General features: G+C 35.1%; 1 protein-coding gene across 2 annotated transcripts in view; it reads right to left on the reverse strand.

Moving 5' to 3' along the window:
• Window positions 1-17840, reverse strand: part of COL19A1 (collagen type XIX alpha 1 chain) — a 341119-nt gene that overhangs the window by 183095 nt on the left and 140184 nt on the right. For both annotated transcript variants that reach the window (XM_023230284.2, XM_023230285.1), the window contains exon 12: window positions 10335-10388. In XM_023230284.2, coding sequence (XP_023086052.1) covers window positions 10335-10388 — 54 coding nt within the window. The remainder of the gene's footprint in view (window positions 1-10334; window positions 10389-17840) is intronic.

Below are 17840 nucleotides of genomic sequence, written 5' to 3' on the forward strand. Positions count from 1 at the left end.
GGGCACAGATACATTAAATCAGCGCGAGTCCTCAATACTGCATATTTGTGCAACTTTGCTTCCTGCTAAAATTACATTAATTCACCATCTGGGAGAATATCATTTAGATCTATATGAGCTTTTAAGTATCCACTTTGGATTAAATTTGTGGATGTTGTAAATACCTCTGATTTAGCATTGATTTGGCCTTTGTTAAGCTTGCCAAAAAAATTCAAGAGTAAAATCAAAAACATTTTTATGTCTCTATCAAGAAATCTAATTGTGAGGGGAAAAGGAATGAAAAATGTATTCTTTTGCTGTAATACAACTGGAGCTAAAATGTAATCTCTTGCCTGTTTTAAAGTATGTTCTAGCTCTCTAATTCCCATCTTTTATACCTGGATTTATAAAGATGTCAAATGAAACTATATATGACATAGACAGAATATCAGATAAATATTTTCACAAGTCCTCTGGACTGTTGGATGTTTTAATGGGCATTTAGTTGATCTGACTAAGCAATGACAGCTTTTGAGACTACCACAATAGATTGTACCGGAGGAGATCAGCTTTAAGCTGCATGAATTCACAGTGCACATAGAAAGTTAGATAGACATATCCTGACTACATAGTAAATAGAAAAAAAATCTTCTTTTTTCCTTAGTTTAACACACTGGATGAAGGAAAAACAATAATAGAAAAAAGAAGTATTCTGAAGCCACACAATGCACAGTAAGTCTAAGTGTCTTACTGTTCCCAGCTGAAAGACCCAGCTATCACTGCCCTGACATTTCGTAGTGAATAAATAATGCCAAATGCCATCACCTGTACTCAACATAGATACCAGTGATGAAGTGAAAGAAACAAAAGAAAATTGGATACTTAAAATAATTACTGTTGCAGACAGTGTGTGAAAATTGTGGCATTATACTTTAACAAAAACATTTTTAATGGATGAAAACAATATCTAATTGGCCAAAAAACCTTCCAGTTGCATAAATGCCTTCATGTATAAAACTCATAGTTATGATATTTTTCCATCATTACCTTGGAATATTTATAGAAAAAGGATGAGTGAAAAATTAAATGATATTCAAGATGTGATACAGTATTATTATTTACAATATCCATTTCTTCCTAAATCAAGCAACACATACTCTGTTTATACATGTTTCCAGAGTAGAACTTGGAAACAGAACATTGTAAATACTTGAGAGAAGAAATTTGCCATTTCTGTGAATAGATTTATTATTAATGCACTTGTTCTTTCATTTACTTATTCAATAAACATTTATTATATACCTTGTGTGAAGTTGCTTCTGGCCTTTAGACCTGTACTGGTAGCCACAAGCCACATGTAGTTTTCGAACTCTTGAAATGTGACTACTCTGAATTGAGTTGTACTGTGAGTATAAAACACTATTAGATTTACAATATTTGGTAAAAGAAAAAAATGTCAAATATCTCACTAATAATTTTAAATTGTTATATGCTTAAATGACAATAGTTGGATATATTGAATTAAATAAAATGTATTATTAAAAGTATTTTCTCCTGTCCCTTTTTACTTTTCTTTATTTGACTACTAGAAAAAAATAATATATTTGCATTCATCTTAAATTTGTAGCTCTCATTATATTTCTATTGATTAGTACTACTTTAGAGATACAGAAAAGAACAAGAAATTAATGAAGATTCTCTCCATCACCAAACTTTAGTCAGGGTTCTCAGAGCCCTCTTCTCAACTAGACCTAGAGTGTGGTTCCCATCCTGTCTTTGGTCTGTCCAACTCAATTATAGCAAGAATCTTGCTAAGTATGTTTAGAGAGAACCTCTCACACTTAAAATCTGTTCTCCATTCCTTACTTTTGAGGAGATAGAGTTCTTCATCCCCTACCTTGATGTCTAAGTTTGGCCTGTCTTCAGCAAGAATATTCTTAGATCAGTTTGGTAAGAATCACCCTACCCTTGATGTCTCCTCTTAGTAATTTTCTATCCAGTGACCTCCTTCCCTCTACTCATTGACTATAAATCCCGACTTGTCCTTGTTGTAGTTAGAGTTGAACCTGATCTGTCTCCCTTATTGCAATTCCCCTATTGCAATAGTCTGGAATAAAATGTCTTCCTTATCACTTTTTAAAAACAAGTGTCAATAATTTTTTTATTCAACTAGGTAAAGGTCCCTATCCTCAAGGAACTCATGTAATAAAAGGAGAGTGGCTGACAACAAACAGGTCAACAGGCTGAATGTGATAAAAGTGAAAGAGGAGAGAGGCTATTTCAGGTGGGGTGTCAGAAATGGCCCTTGTGTGGTGATGACATTTGCTGTTTCAGAAGGATCCTAGCAAAGATATGGAATCATTCTGTGTCCATCGACAGATGAATGGATAAAGAAAAGGTGCTATATATACACAACAGAGTACTATTCAGCAATAAGAAAACAAAGTCCTGTCGTTTACAGCAACATGGATGGAACTGAAAGTCATTATATTAAGTGAAGTAAGCCAGGCACAAAAAGACAAATATTCCATGTTCTTACATGTGGGAGCAAAAAAAGTTTCAATACATGGAGGTAGAAAGTGTAGAAATAGATAACAAAGACTGGAAAGGGTGAGTGAGGGGGAGAGGGAGAATGAAAAGAAGTGGGTAAAAAGATACAAGCATACAGTAAGACAGAAGGAATAAATTCAATGTTTGATAGCAGAGTAGGATCAGTATACTTTAAAAAAATGTATTGCACTCAGAAAATGGACAACCTAAACACCCTAACTTGTATTATGTATGTGTAAAAAAATTCTTACGTACCTCATGAATTTGCACACATTAAAAAAAAGGATCCGGCCATGCAGTGATCTGGGAATATGTGTAGGGGCAGAGGGAACAAGAAGCACAGAGGTCACCAAGACAAAAGGAGTGTCAAGAGCACATAGGTAAGGAGTAGAGGATTAAGTCAAGGCTTGCCAGGGGTCATGGTACATAAATAATTGCAGGCCATGATAAGGAAAATGGGTTTTGTTCTACATGCAACGGGAAGCCACTTCAGTGTTTTAAGCAGGAAAATGACATGATGTGAGTATGTTTACAAAAATTCCCACAAACCTCTTTGGCAGCAACGTGAAACACAGATTATGGGCAGCAAGAGTGTGAACAGAAAAGGGGCTATGACAGCTTTTCCAGGAAAGAGAGCAGGATGGCCGGGACAGGGTTGTGCCAGTGGAGACGATGAGAAGTGGTCAGAGTTGGCACATGCTGGAAGCAAGACTGGCAGATATGCCAAAAGCGAGGAGAAGGAAAGTCTCCAGGCTGGTTTGCATTTGGCTTAAGTAACTGGCTAGGAAGTTATGCCATTCACTGAGCAGAGAAATTTATTAAAAAGAGGTTATCTCGTCTTGCTTGTGTAAAACTATGCAGAGAAAAGACAAACATGAAAAAACAAATTACTGATAAAAACCTTGAGTAGGCCGGGCGCGGTGGCTCAAGCCTGTAATCCCAGCACTTTGGGAGGCCGAGACGGGCGGATCACGAGGTCAGGAGATCGAGACCATCCTGGCTAACACGGTGAAACCCCGTCTCTACTAAAATACAAAAAATTAGCCGGGCGTGTTGGCGGGCGCCTGTAGTCCCAGCTACTCGGGAGGCTGAGGCAGGAGAATGGCGTGAACCCGGGAGGCAGAGCTTGCAGTGAGCTGAGATCAGGCCACTGCACTCCAGCCTGGGCGACAGAGCGAGACTCCGTCTCAAAAAAAAAAAAAAAAAAAAACCTTGAGTATCCATTTACTCAACAAATAATATTGAACATCTGCAAACATGTAAGACTAAATCATATACTCCTTATAAATGTGTAAGTGTGGAACATAATTTTTAAGAATGGAAGGAAATATTGGGTACAACATTTAGAAAAATGGTTAACTCTGGAGTGTAGGACAGTATACGACGAACCACACAGGGAGATTCCAAGCAGAGGATGACGTCTTAGTTTTCACACTGAGTTCTGGGTACATTGGTGTTCTCATTATAACTATGATTTATAACCATCATATAAGTTATACATATTATTTTGTGAGTATAGAATAATACATTTAAAAATGTAAAGATTAATTCCAACAAGTTAATCCCAGTTGTAATTTCTAGGGAAGCAATGTGTTGGCGGTTGACTCAGGTAACTCTCCCTGGTTCAATCAACTATGGGCAGGGAGGAGGTGAAGGGATGATGTAGCCAGTTACAAGTTGATGTGAATATTGAGTATTGTCATTGAAGTATATGGCAGGTATGACAAAAGCATTTCATACCTGAAAAGACGCCTAATTCCACTGGAGGTGTCTAAGACTTCACAGATATGGATTTCAGGAGAGTCAGAAGAGGAACTGCCTTTTATGTATAATCATGGGTAAGTTGGGTAAGCTTTCCTATAAAACAGGTGTAATAAGTAATAGTTTTCTTGAAGGGTTGTTCTGAGAACCATATATTGTAGAGACATTTAGCACATGGTAGGCACTTAATAAATGTTGTTTTTACTTTTCAAGTTCAAGTTTAAGGGATAACTGATAGTTCTTTCTTGTTCAGCTTTATACCACTTTGATGGATATGTAACAACTGTGCTTTAACTCACATAGGATAAAATGCAATTGAGAAGTACTGCATTTGTCAAGCTTCTACTTTTATGACCATTAAAGTGGGCCCATGTAACTCACGTCTTCCCGTGACAAAGTACAATGTTGTTAAGGCCATGGCGTTGTAATAGCCTCTGAGAAACATATCAGTAATGCTTTTCTCAAATGCAATCTTTCTCCTTGTGTCACAGTGGTGCTCCTATCAATGGTTATTGAGTGCTAGGGAGAAAGGACACAGCACCCACCATAGGCATAAAAAGCCGAATGGAACAGACTCTGAATTCAATATTGAGTAAGATGGGTATCTGTTACGAAGGTTCTCAATAAAATTCATGTACATAAAGATTCTTAAAAGCATAGCAGTTGATTCTACATGTAATGTGGAGGCAGAAACTGTTATCTAAAGGCAAGACAAGAGCTGAAGAGCAGTATTATAACCAGAATTATAAAAGCAGGTAGACTATAAAATTAATTTTTGTTGGAGTACCTACTACTACTCATGGGGTATCACATCTTTAAAAATCAGAAGATAATATAAAATATTATTTGTTAAAAATTGTTAACCCATCAATTAATTCTTTTTACAAGCTTTCAATTACTTAATGTTATTCCCTAGCAATGTCAACAGCTGTTGCCAGCTGATATCTCTGGTTTTGTGATTTCAATATTTTTGTATTCTCTAGTACAGATTGCATTGGTATAAGGAGATTAACATGATTATTTTAGAAACATCAGATGCTGTAATTCTAATAAGGGATATTTAAAAGACCATAATATAAATTCAGAAAAAGAGACAACTCAATAATTAAGTCTACTTTTCTAAGATTGTATAACCCCACAGAAACAAATAAATAAAAAGATGTGCCTATTAGAGCTAAATGTGTTTTATTTAACCCGATTTCTAATAATAGCGAATGTTTATATAGTTCTTGCTTTATGTTGGACACTGTTCTAAATGCTTTCTGTATGACAGTCCCTTTAATCTTCACAATGAGGTAATTTTGGGGCACACAGAGTGATAACCCCAAAGTGTGGTGCTTTGGCATGCTGAGTGCTTTTAAATTAAAAGGAAATGAAAGGCCTTAGAAGCTGCCTCAGATCCAAGAATTTTCTAACCTTCTCTTGTTTCTCCTCCAACCCCTCCTCAAGCACAGGGAGGAGCTCTCTCTGGAAGTTTCTTTATCAGACTAAGAAATCTTCTTCCAAAAAAAAGCAATTGTCTTAAAACCCCCTTCCTAGGAATCTAACAGAATAACCAGGAAAACTAATCTCTGGAGAAGAGAATAAACTAAAAGTTGTCACCATGCTCAGACAGACTCTTAGTCTATTCTTCTGAGGGCAGCTCTGAGAGATTACCTGGGAGTCTCTATCTGCAAAACAAGACAACTTTTGTTCACAGTGCAGGTTCAGCCCTCACCTTTCTGTAACTTGTCCACAAACTATTGTTAGCTCTTGGTCCCATTCAATTCTGAAAATAATTTACTACCTCTCAAAATTGCCTACATTTCCCCATCTTATTCTTTCCTATAAAGTGGGTTCTATTTAAGTTTCAACCATCTCGCCTTTCTTTGAGTCTCATATTTTTTATGGCTCCCACCGTATGCACGTTAATATATTTGTACACCTTTTCTCCTGTTAATCTGTCCATTGTCAGTTCATTTCAGCACACTGGATCCCTCAGAGGAGAAGGGAAAATTATATTTTCCCCTACAGTAAGTACTATTGAAATTATCAGTGGTGCAAATAAAGAAACTGAGGCACAGAGAGGATAAGTAATTTACCAAGTAGTACATCAGCTAGTTAGTGGCAGAGTTGGGATTTGAATCCAGATAGTCTGGCTTTAAAGGTCACAATTATAACTTTATATTATTCCCTCTCAAGTCCATTCTAAGATACTGTTGTTAAATATATCATGTATTTGGTCACAATCAAAATTATTTAATTATACACTAGATTGTGTGTAAAGACAAGGTCATATATTTTCAAAGTTAAATTCTAGCAATTCAAATTTTTGAACATTTTAATATATGTTTTGTATGCATTATTTAAACTGGAATGGACATATGAGCATGTATTTGTTTAGTAATACCATAGAGATCAAACAAAAGTTTAGGCATGCACACACACACACACACACACACACACACATAGTCAAGATACACTTAGAAAAATATCAGCAGATTTTTTATTGTCCCAATGACTAGGGGCTGCTACTGGCATTTAGATTAGGTTGGTGAGCTTCAAGGATGTTAAACACTCTGCTCTTGCAACAGTCTGACTTGAGAAAGAATTGTCTTGCCAAAATGCCAGCAGTGCCACACTGAGAAAGATTGAATTGCTACATACTACCCTTTAAATTAGAGTTTACACTTTCCAAAGTGAGCTGGCCCATTTTGTGAGAAAGCTGGCACAAAATAAGTTATTATAAGATACACTGACATTAAGATATATATAATATGCAACAATAAAGACTATTTAAAAAGGCTGTTAAATTCACTTAGTAGAAATATTAAAGCATTCCAATATACTCTGACTTAGAAAGTAGCTGGAGTCACCTGGCTCATTGGGTTTATTTAATATACATTCTAAGATAATATTTCTGAAGTTATAATTTCCATCATGGCTTGACTTTCATTCAAATCAAAATAGCCATTATAATACCTTTCATTTTCTAAGAATGTATATCTGGGCTTATTGAAAGAGTGAACTGTCATAAATGCTGAATTACTTTAGTTTGCAGAATCAGTTTTTCTAGCATTGAAAAATAAGCAATGATGTGTGGCATGATTTGCTGGAAAAATCAGATTTTTCAGCCAAATATTTAGAGTTAAAGGCCAATTTTAGTATTTTAAAAAAGAAAGTTGCTTAATTTCTGAAGCCTTTAATTTCTTGCTTCTGAAAATAGGAATACTATCACTCCCCACTCTACTAGCCAATTAAGCTGGGTGAGGGTCGAATTTCAAATTCCTTGTGAAAATCGTTTATGAACTATAACACAGTATTAACACTCCCCCCATCTCCAACAGTGTCATAACCAAGCAGTAGATTCTTTACTTCTAGTGATAGTAGAGGGGAAAGAGGAGAACTCTTACTGTTTTTTGTTATTTTTCCTTAGTCACGACTCCTGAATATCTTTGGCAAAATTAAGGGGAAAAAAATAACATCATCTACTTATTAGCTAAGTAACCAAGTGAGAAAAGTTAATGTGCTTTGTCATGCTTTATGGTTGTACTTAGTGAGCTACATCAGACAATAACGGTGCTAAAGGAATGACCTCCTGTTATTGGGGCATGTGAAGGACTCTTCCAAGATCCCTCAAAGGGACAGACATTCACACTGCTCACTAGGCCTTTGGGCTCTCTCAGTACGTTAGTGTTACTCAGATTTGGAACTCACACAGTGGCTGCCAGAGAGTTTGGGAATAAGTAGGTCCTCAAATATATGCATACATCAATTGATTAATTAAAAAGCCCAATAACCTTACTTTCAGACAATGTAAGAAAAAATTTCAAATCTTGAAATTAATGTGAATATATTTCAGGTTCCAACCCCTCAAATATCTTTCCAGTTTTATTCAAATATTTCAAAAAATCCTTTCTCTATATCAATTCCAATATTACCTTTATGCACTTGTAATATACTCTCTTTTGCTCCTCTATCTCAGAGAGCCCACATACATGTAGTTTGGTTATCTTTTGCAACACTGTAATTAATCTCTTTCAACACTGCTACATTTCTCACAAGTTAATATCTTTCTCACACAGAACGGCCAACATGTTGCGCTATTTTTGAGTTTTTAACTCCAATCAAGTGCCAAATCATATGTATTTTACCTCTTTAGCGTCATTCTCTGTATCTTCCCTTCCACATCTGTTATTCTAGCTTAGACTCTAATTACTTATATTTTACTCTGTTATAATATTAACGATTGCTCAGTTTTTCAAACTAACATTCAGCAAATAGTTATTTGGAACTTACCCCAAACATGTGCTAAGTACTAGGATTCCAACACATCGTCTTTGCTTTCATGGAGAGTGTAATAGAAACAGAAAACACAGGCAAAGGCCCAAATTCTATCCATTTCAGGATCCACTGTAAAAGGAATCTTCATTTAAACAAAGTATGGGCCACACCTCCCCTTTGTTACGAGGAGAAAGGACAAGCATCCTCACATCCAGTACTTGTTATGCTCTGTCTTCACCTCTTCCTGTTTTGTTTTTCTCACTGTGCCTTACATGTAGCAGGAATTCAATAAACCTGAATGAATGCTTCAAGCCTCATCAGGCTTTTCAAATTTGTAATCTTAATAACCCTTTGCATAAAATCACAGCACATCACAGCGATAGGGGTTTTAGAATCTATCCCAAGTCCATCACTTTACAGACTCTGAGAAGTGATTTGCTCTTCTGTGACAGAACTGGAAGACAAACTGGGCCCTGGCTTTCTACTCCAGAACTCATCCCACTTCACCATGTGCCTCCAACGACAGGGGTAAGAGGTGAGGCAGTTATTCTATTTAAACATGTGTGACATTCAGTGTCCTGATATATTACAGGTGCATACATCAATTGATTAATTATATTGCATTATATTACATATATTACAGGTGGTAAAGAAGATGCAGAGACTCCCATAGCTACAAGCCTTTGAGGCTAGTGCCTATTCTCTGGTATAGGAAAACCACTTCAAAGGGAGAGAAATAAGAATGACAGTCAAACAACTATTATTTTAGTTAACATACATAAAAACGTTAACTACTATTATTACTAGGGTCTTTCTTTTTTGGAAGACTCCTCACGCACGCGCGCGCGCGCACACACACACACACACACACACACACACACACGACTTTCTCCACAGGCCGGAAAGATTGGTCTTCAGTGTCTCTTCCATTGTAGTGATCTACAGCATACAAAACAGGTTTCCTAACACATCTAGGGCATTAGGGAGCTAGATATAGTCTCATAGTTCTTCCCTATTCTTTTATAAGTCATGTGGCCCTTCAGGTCCTTTCTAAAACATATTTATGTAAGTGAGAAAAGGAAGCCGAGGGAAAAACTAATTCTCATTTTGGACACTTCCCCTACCAGTAAATACAACATATCTATAGTAAATGGTGAGTAAATGTAAATAAAATTACATTTCAGAGTAAAACCCACATTTGGGCCATCCTTCAAATTTTATCCTAAAATCTGGAGTGCAATTCTGGGAGGATAACTGTCCTGAGGGGAAGGGGAGAAGAAGACTGGGGTCCAAGGATATCACAGGTGATGTTATTCCTGAGGCTGCGGAACTGGTGCCATGAAGGGGAGCAATATGGATTTAGTTTCCCTTCACTTCGTCCTTCCTTGCCATCACTGAAAGTCTAACAATACAGACACCACCTATAGACTAGATGCAGACTAGGACTGAGATGAAAAGTGGACCACTGGTAAAAGCACAAGCCACAGCAGAAGATATGCAAGATGAAAAAAGACAGAAAAAGAAGACTAGAAAATTTGCAAGCAAGAAACATCAGGGAGAAAGGCCTGTTAAGGCTAAGCACAGGTAGAAAATATATAAAGCCAATGAAATGAAACTAAAGACACTGGGCCTCTACTGAGCCATGTGAAAGAACACTTTGATTCTTAATTTTGTTGGATCATGTCTGGCTCTGCCAAAAGTAGGTAAATCTTAATAGCATTAAATAGCACATCTTAGTGGTAAAATGTAAACAGAGTATCAGAAAAAAGGGTTAGGCTTACATTTTCTCCATTAAGGCCAGCCAGACCTGGATCTCCTTTTTCTCCTTGTTCACCCTAAAAAGAAACAATTTATACAATGAAAAATCTTATATCTGAAAACTTTTGCTAGCAAAAAAATAAAGAGTTATGTTGTTTGGGTATTTATAACAATATGATTACTTTGCTAAACCCTTGAAAGGCACGTTTATTAAAAAACAATTCTGAGTTGTAAAACCAAAGAGAAGATTAAAAGTTCAAAGAAAAGCTGCAGCTGGGTGCAGTGGCTCACACTTGTAATCAAAGCACTTTAGGAGGCCGAGGCCGGTGGATTAGTTGAGGTCAGGATTTTGAGACCAGCCTGACCAACATGGTGAAATCCATCTCTACTAAAAATACAAAAAAATTAGCTAGGCATGGTGGCATGAGCCTGTAGTCCCAGCTACTCGGGAGGTTGAGACACAAGAATTGCTTGAACCTGGGAGGCGGAGGTTGCAGTGAGCCAAGATCATGCCATTGCACTCCAGCCTGGACAACAGAGCAAGACTCCATCTCAAAAAAGAAAAAAAAGCGCTGCATATAAATGATTAAACCACAAAAATGGAACAGGAATATTTATTTTCTTCTATAAGCAACAGAGAACTTTCTGGAAGGTGATTTGGATTGACAATATATACCAAGGATCTCAAATCCATTCATTTCATTTGGGCCAGTGATTTCACTTCTAAGAATGTATACTAATGAAATAATCAGAGATAAAATAATCAGAAATGAAAAATTCAGAGATGAAAAATTTTAGGCACTAATATGTAGAGTGTAATGCTATTTATAGTAGTAAAAAAAGCGAAGCATCCTAACTGTCCAATAATAGGAAACTGGCTAATGATATAGACAATGAATAGATTATGATGTAGCCATTAAAATCACATTTGTGAATTTTATTTTATACTAGAGAAAAAATGCTCATGATATAAAAAGCAAGATAAAATTAATACATAGACAAGCCCAGTGGTAAATGTTAACCAATATATATTTTTATGAAAGTTACAAATGTTCAAAATGGTCGCTAATACCACTGCAGATGATACATACCCATAGTGACACATAATTTTGTTTTCTTGCCATCTGAAAAGTGTATACTTTTATTGGCCCACCCTGCATATAGTATAATTCAATTTTTGAAAATGCCTCTCTACATATCCAGCTGTCTATCTACCTACCTGCACTTAGAAACAACACTGTGAGAAAACAAACTGAAGTAATAAAAGTGGTTAATCTAGGCATTGTGATCACAGATGATTTTTTTCCTTCACTTTACTCCTGTTTTTAAATTTTTTTTCTAGTGCTAAACACGTATTAGTTGTACAATCAGTAAGGTGTTTAAAAATAAAAGAATATGTATATAAAGTACTCAACCAAGTGTATCCCTCTGTGTGTGTGTTTGTGTGTCTGTGAAGTTAGTGGTAGTAATCTTTGCTTTATTCTCATCTTTATATTTTCTGTTTTTCTTCCTTCATTTTTCCTACAGTGAACATTATCATTTTTATTTGCAAAAAAGTAAAGAAAAGCAAGCACCTGATATTAATAGATAATACATTACAGAAATACATTTGCCCACTCTCAGTTGTCTAAGGATATGTATTATTACTGTATGGAAAGCATAGGAAATGAAGTGAAAAATGACTTAATCACTGGGACATAAGAAATGCGTACAATATACAAAACAAACAAAACTGCATACAAACATAACTGGTAAAAATAGGTTTAAGTTAAAATAAAGCAGAGGATTTTAAGCTAAAAAATGGAAACTGCATACAAACATAACCGGTAAAAATAGGTTTAAGTTGAAATAAAGCAGAGGATTTTAAGCTAAAAATGGAAGGATACGGAATTACTCTATAGAATTGTGCTGTCCAACACAGTAGCCATTAGCCACATGTGGCTACTAAAATTAAAAGTAAATTAAATTAAATGTAAAATTCAGTTCCTCAGTGGCCCCAGCTACATTTCAAGTGCTCAACCATGCCTACTATATTGGACTCTGCAGATCAGAACATTTCCAACATCATGGTGAATTCCATCCATTGGACATTGCTGTTGTAGAGGATGTCAAATATGACAGGAAACAAAATAAGAATTTAGAGGCTCACAAATACACAGAAGAAAATATCTTTTGAATAAGGGGATCAGAAACAATAAAGTGTTTAAATACTAACACTAAATGTGTTCAGGATAAGTTATTAGAATCAATAGAAATTTTGGACACAGAAGACACATATAATTCCACGCATATCAACATTAAGTTCCAGACTGTAACTAGAAATGGATATAGTCTTTATGCAAAAGTAATGATTCTCATAGATGGAAAGAATAAGCAACTCTACATATTAAAGAGATGTGTGCCTACAAGGAAATCTGCAAGCTTGACAGTATAATAAAAGCTAAATAAAAATAATATAGAGAACAGAGTTAATATTCTGATGAAGTTTATTCTGCATAGCAAGAGAATAACAGACGTGGCAGAAGACTAAAGAAGAAACATACTGCTTAAAATTGATTCCTAGCAAAAATCTGCAATGGATTTTAAAAAGCATACTTTTTAAAATATAGAAAATAGGTCACTGTAATCAAATAAGGTTCATTAAAAATTTATTTGATTTATTATTGTCATTTTTATAAAATGCTCCATTCAATATTTACTATGTGCTCAAACCAGGGATATCCAACAATACAGTGTATCTGAATTTCCATAAAGTAGGAGTCGATGTCTCTTAAAACATCCTTTATGTTAGAGAATAGAATATAAATAAAGAATAAAAATATAGGCTGGATAATATTACTGTTGATATGTAACTGGCAGAAGAATGGTATTCAATGAATATCTATCTCCTATACATTTATCTATTGACCTATCAACTATGCATCCATCCATCTATCATCTCTTAAGGTCTTTAATCTCAGTACTATTGACAATTCTTTGTTGTGGGGGCTGTCCTGTACACTGTAGGACGGTTAGCATCTTGCTCTCTGCTCACTAAAGGCCAGAAGCCAGCCTCTCCCCTAGTCCTGGCAAATGAAAAATGTCTACAGACATTGCCAAATGTTCCTAGAGGGCAAAATTACCTCTGATTGAGAACCACTGATACATATCATGAATATATATGTAACATATTTATGATATGAAATAATACAACAAATCAAAGCAATATGCTATAATAAACAACTTGAAATGTATTAAGAACAAATGTGCAATCCTGTATTTAATTCTGGATGGATTAGAAAACCAACTGAAAAATAAAAATATTAAAGGACCAGAAGAAAATATAGGTGAACTTAGATAAGAGCTCATGGTGAGTAAGGCATCTCTAAGCATGAAACCAAAAAAAGAAATTCATAAGAGAAAAAATACATATCCGACAAAATATTAATTATGAACCTGCAAGGCAAAAATACTATAAACTGAATTAAAAGACAAATAACAAATTGGGGGGGAAAGACCATGTAGTGGCTTAATAGTTAACATCAATATACAAAGATATTGTGTGTTGTATTGCAATATAGTCATAAGAAAAATAATAATAGTCCAATTGAGCAAAGAACACATCAGACAATTTACCACAAGAAATGCTAGATGGCAATTAATAACATTTTAACTAATATTAATTAATCAGACTATATACTGGGACTAAAAGAGCTCTAAAGCTTCCCCATATACAATTCTATCATTCTTGAAAGAAAAGCAATAGGAGTTCTATATCCAGAAGGAAATATGTATCCACATCTATGTATTCACAAATGTTGCATATTTAATAAATTCCAAACAATAGAAAATTGACAATAGTAACCAGCTGTTCCTTTTTTCTCCACTGAGAAGAAGATAAGTAAAAACAAAACTGCAGCATTAAAGATTTAAGCTAGAATTAAAGAAAACTTATTTGACATCAGAGGTCGTAAGAGAGTAGAATGCATTTAGATTGTTTCTTGTGTTTGAATAAGTTGAAAAGCAGAAAAGATTTAAAAACAAAACCAACAGTACATCTCTGGTGATTTCTTTAAAAATAAAATAAATCATTCTAGTCTAATAAAAACTTCAATGAAATCCTAACCAAAGGAAAAAGAATGCATGGGAATTAGATTACATTTGTGATTTTCCCAATAGCCATTCTATGATAAAACTAATTTCAAAAAGTACCAGAATTTAATGTTCTTCCAAACAAAACTGTAATGTCTTATCATACAAAATATTATATTCAAGTTAAGTAGTGAACTTACTGGTTCAAATTAAGTAGTGAACTTGAATATAATATTCAAAAATACTATATATACAATTTGAATTAGTCCATTATTATCCATAATGCAGGTAGTTATTAACATTACTAATCTTTCAATAGATAATAGCAATAATATAATAGCTTTTATTCTGTATATCTTACTACATGCCAGGCTCTGTGCTAAGCACCTTACATAATAAGGACTTTTAATTCTAGCAGTAACCACACAAAGTGGGTAATCTCATCCCCATTTACAGATGATAAATCAGTAGCTCGGAGGATATGAATAACTGCCATATAATCAAAGAACTCCATCTATTATTCTGTTATTTCTTCGATTGCTTTGACTGCATAGGAAATTTCATAAACTGGTTCAATTTCATCTTCTACCATATGCCCCTAGGCCTACTTCAGTTTTTAGCTGAAGCTGGTGGTAGAAAACTCCTGTGGGGATTTGGATGCTGTCAATATTTCACCTCAAGCTCAATCCTCCCCATTACTTTTCATTTTCTGCCTCCAGGATTTTTCTGAAGCCAGAGAGTTTGTTCAGCCCTGGCAAGTATCCTGGAAAAATGGGGATAGTTAACACTTCTAGAAATAATTCTCCAGCAAAGGGTGACAGGAATTAGTGGATTAATGTGTCAGCTTTCTGTTCTACAGAGGGATAACTTCCAGGCACATTCCACAAGCTTTCTCAGAGGGTTTCCAGTAGGACTCAGCTGCAGTTGCCCACAATGATATGTAGCTCAAAACATGCACCCTTTAATTCACTTTCCCTTGTTTCCTGACTTATTTTCCCCATTCCTTCACTCCTGTATCTTGAGCTCCCTCTCAAACCAACTACCTGTCCTCAAGTCACTGTCTCGGACCTTGTTTCAGGGGAATGAAAGTGAAGACAATGTCTATCAGCCCCCAATGCCTTCACTTTCGTCCATCCATGATCTGTCATTCCAAGTGCTCTGTTACCACCACTCTAAACACCCTTGCTCTACTAGCTTTCTGATGGAGCCAACTCCAATGAATCAAACTGTCCACCTCTTGTTCCTAGAGAAAAAATATGCAATTGGGTAGACTGGTATTATTATAAATTCATGATCACTAACCTAATTCTAGGTCCTTAAAGTGTGTCATTCCCCTCAAATCCTTGGTATTATGACTTCTGCTTTTACTCTCAAATAACCTTGCTTTCTACCAAGAAAAAAGAAGCCATCATACAAGCTTTTCCTTGATGCCATGAAATCTACAAATCCACTTATTTTAATACCATTCTTTACTCTTCTACATGGAAGAATTGTCCCTTACTGTTTAATGGTAATCCTTCAACCTGTGCTTTCAATCCCATCTTTTTCTGCTCCCCCGTGGAATTCATGATTAAAATTACAGCCCTCTTTTGAATCTTCAACCCCTTCCCCCTCACTTCTTTCTAACCACACTGAAACATGCTGTTGAATCTTCTGTTAAAACAAAATCTCGCACTTCTAACTCCTGACATTTCCAGCTTCACCTGGAAGGAAATCCTTCCTTTTTCAGATAAACTTCTTGAGCCAGGCTCCTGATACTCCTGTTTGCATTCATTACTCCCACTCACTCTGCAGTTCACTCCAGATTGACTTGTACACTATTTAGTCCTCAAAAACTGCTCATGCCAAGGTCTTGGGTGATTCCTTAACCTATCAGAAGCATTTGATATCTTTATGACAAGCCCCCTCCTAGAAATACTTACTTGCTGAGATACTATATTTCCTTCATTTTTATTCTACTTCTGTAGCTGCATTTACTCATTTTTGTTTTTGTTAGATCCTCTAAGTGTTGCTGCTCCACAGTGATCTGTCCCAGCTTCTTATGTTTTCCCTTTCAGCAAACTTTCCCTAGGTGTTTTCTCTACTTTTACAGCTACAATGATCATCTATATGCTAATGAGTCTCATGTTCCTACTTCCAGCATAGATATCTTTTTGATTGTTTAGCTAACAGTTTTATTAAGGTATGATTTACTTGCCATAATACTGATACACTGCACACGTAGAGTGCGATAGTTTTAGTAAATTTATATAGGTCTGCAACCATCACCACAACCTAAGATTAAAATATTTCCATTACCTAAAAAAGTTTCCTTGTGCCCATTTGTAGTCAACTGCTTCTCACTCTTCCAGTCCCAGAAAACCACTGACATAATTTTGTCTCTATAGTTTTGCTTTTTTCTAGAAATTTCATATAAATAGAATTATACAATATGTAGCCTTTTTTGTCTGGCTTAATTGATTCAACATTATGCTTTTGAGTTTACCTATGTTGCATGGATGAGTAGTATGTTTCTTTTTGAGTAGCATCTGTACAACTAAACTTGTTTTTATTTTTATTAAGCTTGAAATATTTTCAAACTTTCTTTTTGATTCCTTCTTGGACCTACAGGGTATTGAGAATCATATTCTTTAGTTTTGAAACATTTGAAGATGTAACAGAAATTTTTTTTTCTAATATTGATGTCTAATTTAATTCCATTGTGACCAAAAAAATACTTTATATAACTAGAATCCTTAAAATGTATTGAGATTCATTTAGTAATGGAGAATATAGTCTATCTTGGTAAATGATTTATATGCACTTGGAAAAACGTGTATTTTATTATTGTTGGGTGGAGTGTTTTATGAATGTCAGCTCAGATGAGTGTATTGTAGGATTATTCAAGTCTACTATATTATTGAGAGAGGAGTATTGAAATCTTTAAATATAATTGTGTTGCTTCTTTCTAATTTCTATTTATTTCTAATTGCCTATTATCTTTCATTTCTGTCCGTCTCAGCTTCATGCATTTTGAGGCTGTGTTAGGTACATACACAATAATAACTGCTACATCTTCCTGCTATATTGGCCATTTTATCATTATATAAAATATTCTTTCCTGTCTCCAATAATGTCACTTGTCATAGAGTCTGTCTAATATTATTATACTCACTCCAAATTTCTTGTGGTTACTCTTTACATAGTACCTCTTTTTATATCCTTTAACTTTCAACCTATTTGTTTCTTGAATCTCATCCATACCTCTTGTAGATAATATATAGTTGGATCTCGCTTTGTAAAATCCAATCTGACATTCTTTGCCTTTTGATGTATTTATTCTGTTCACATTTAATGTAATTATTGATATGGCAAATATCCATGTGCAAAAAATTAACTTGGATACATAAATCACACCCTACACAAAACACAAAAATTAACTCAAATGAACAATAAACACAAATGTAAATTGCAAAGCT

This window comes from Piliocolobus tephrosceles, chromosome 5 (assembly GCF_002776525.5).
Source record: "Piliocolobus tephrosceles isolate RC106 chromosome 5, ASM277652v3, whole genome shotgun sequence".
Taxonomy (NCBI): domain Eukaryota; kingdom Metazoa; phylum Chordata; class Mammalia; order Primates; family Cercopithecidae; genus Piliocolobus; species Piliocolobus tephrosceles.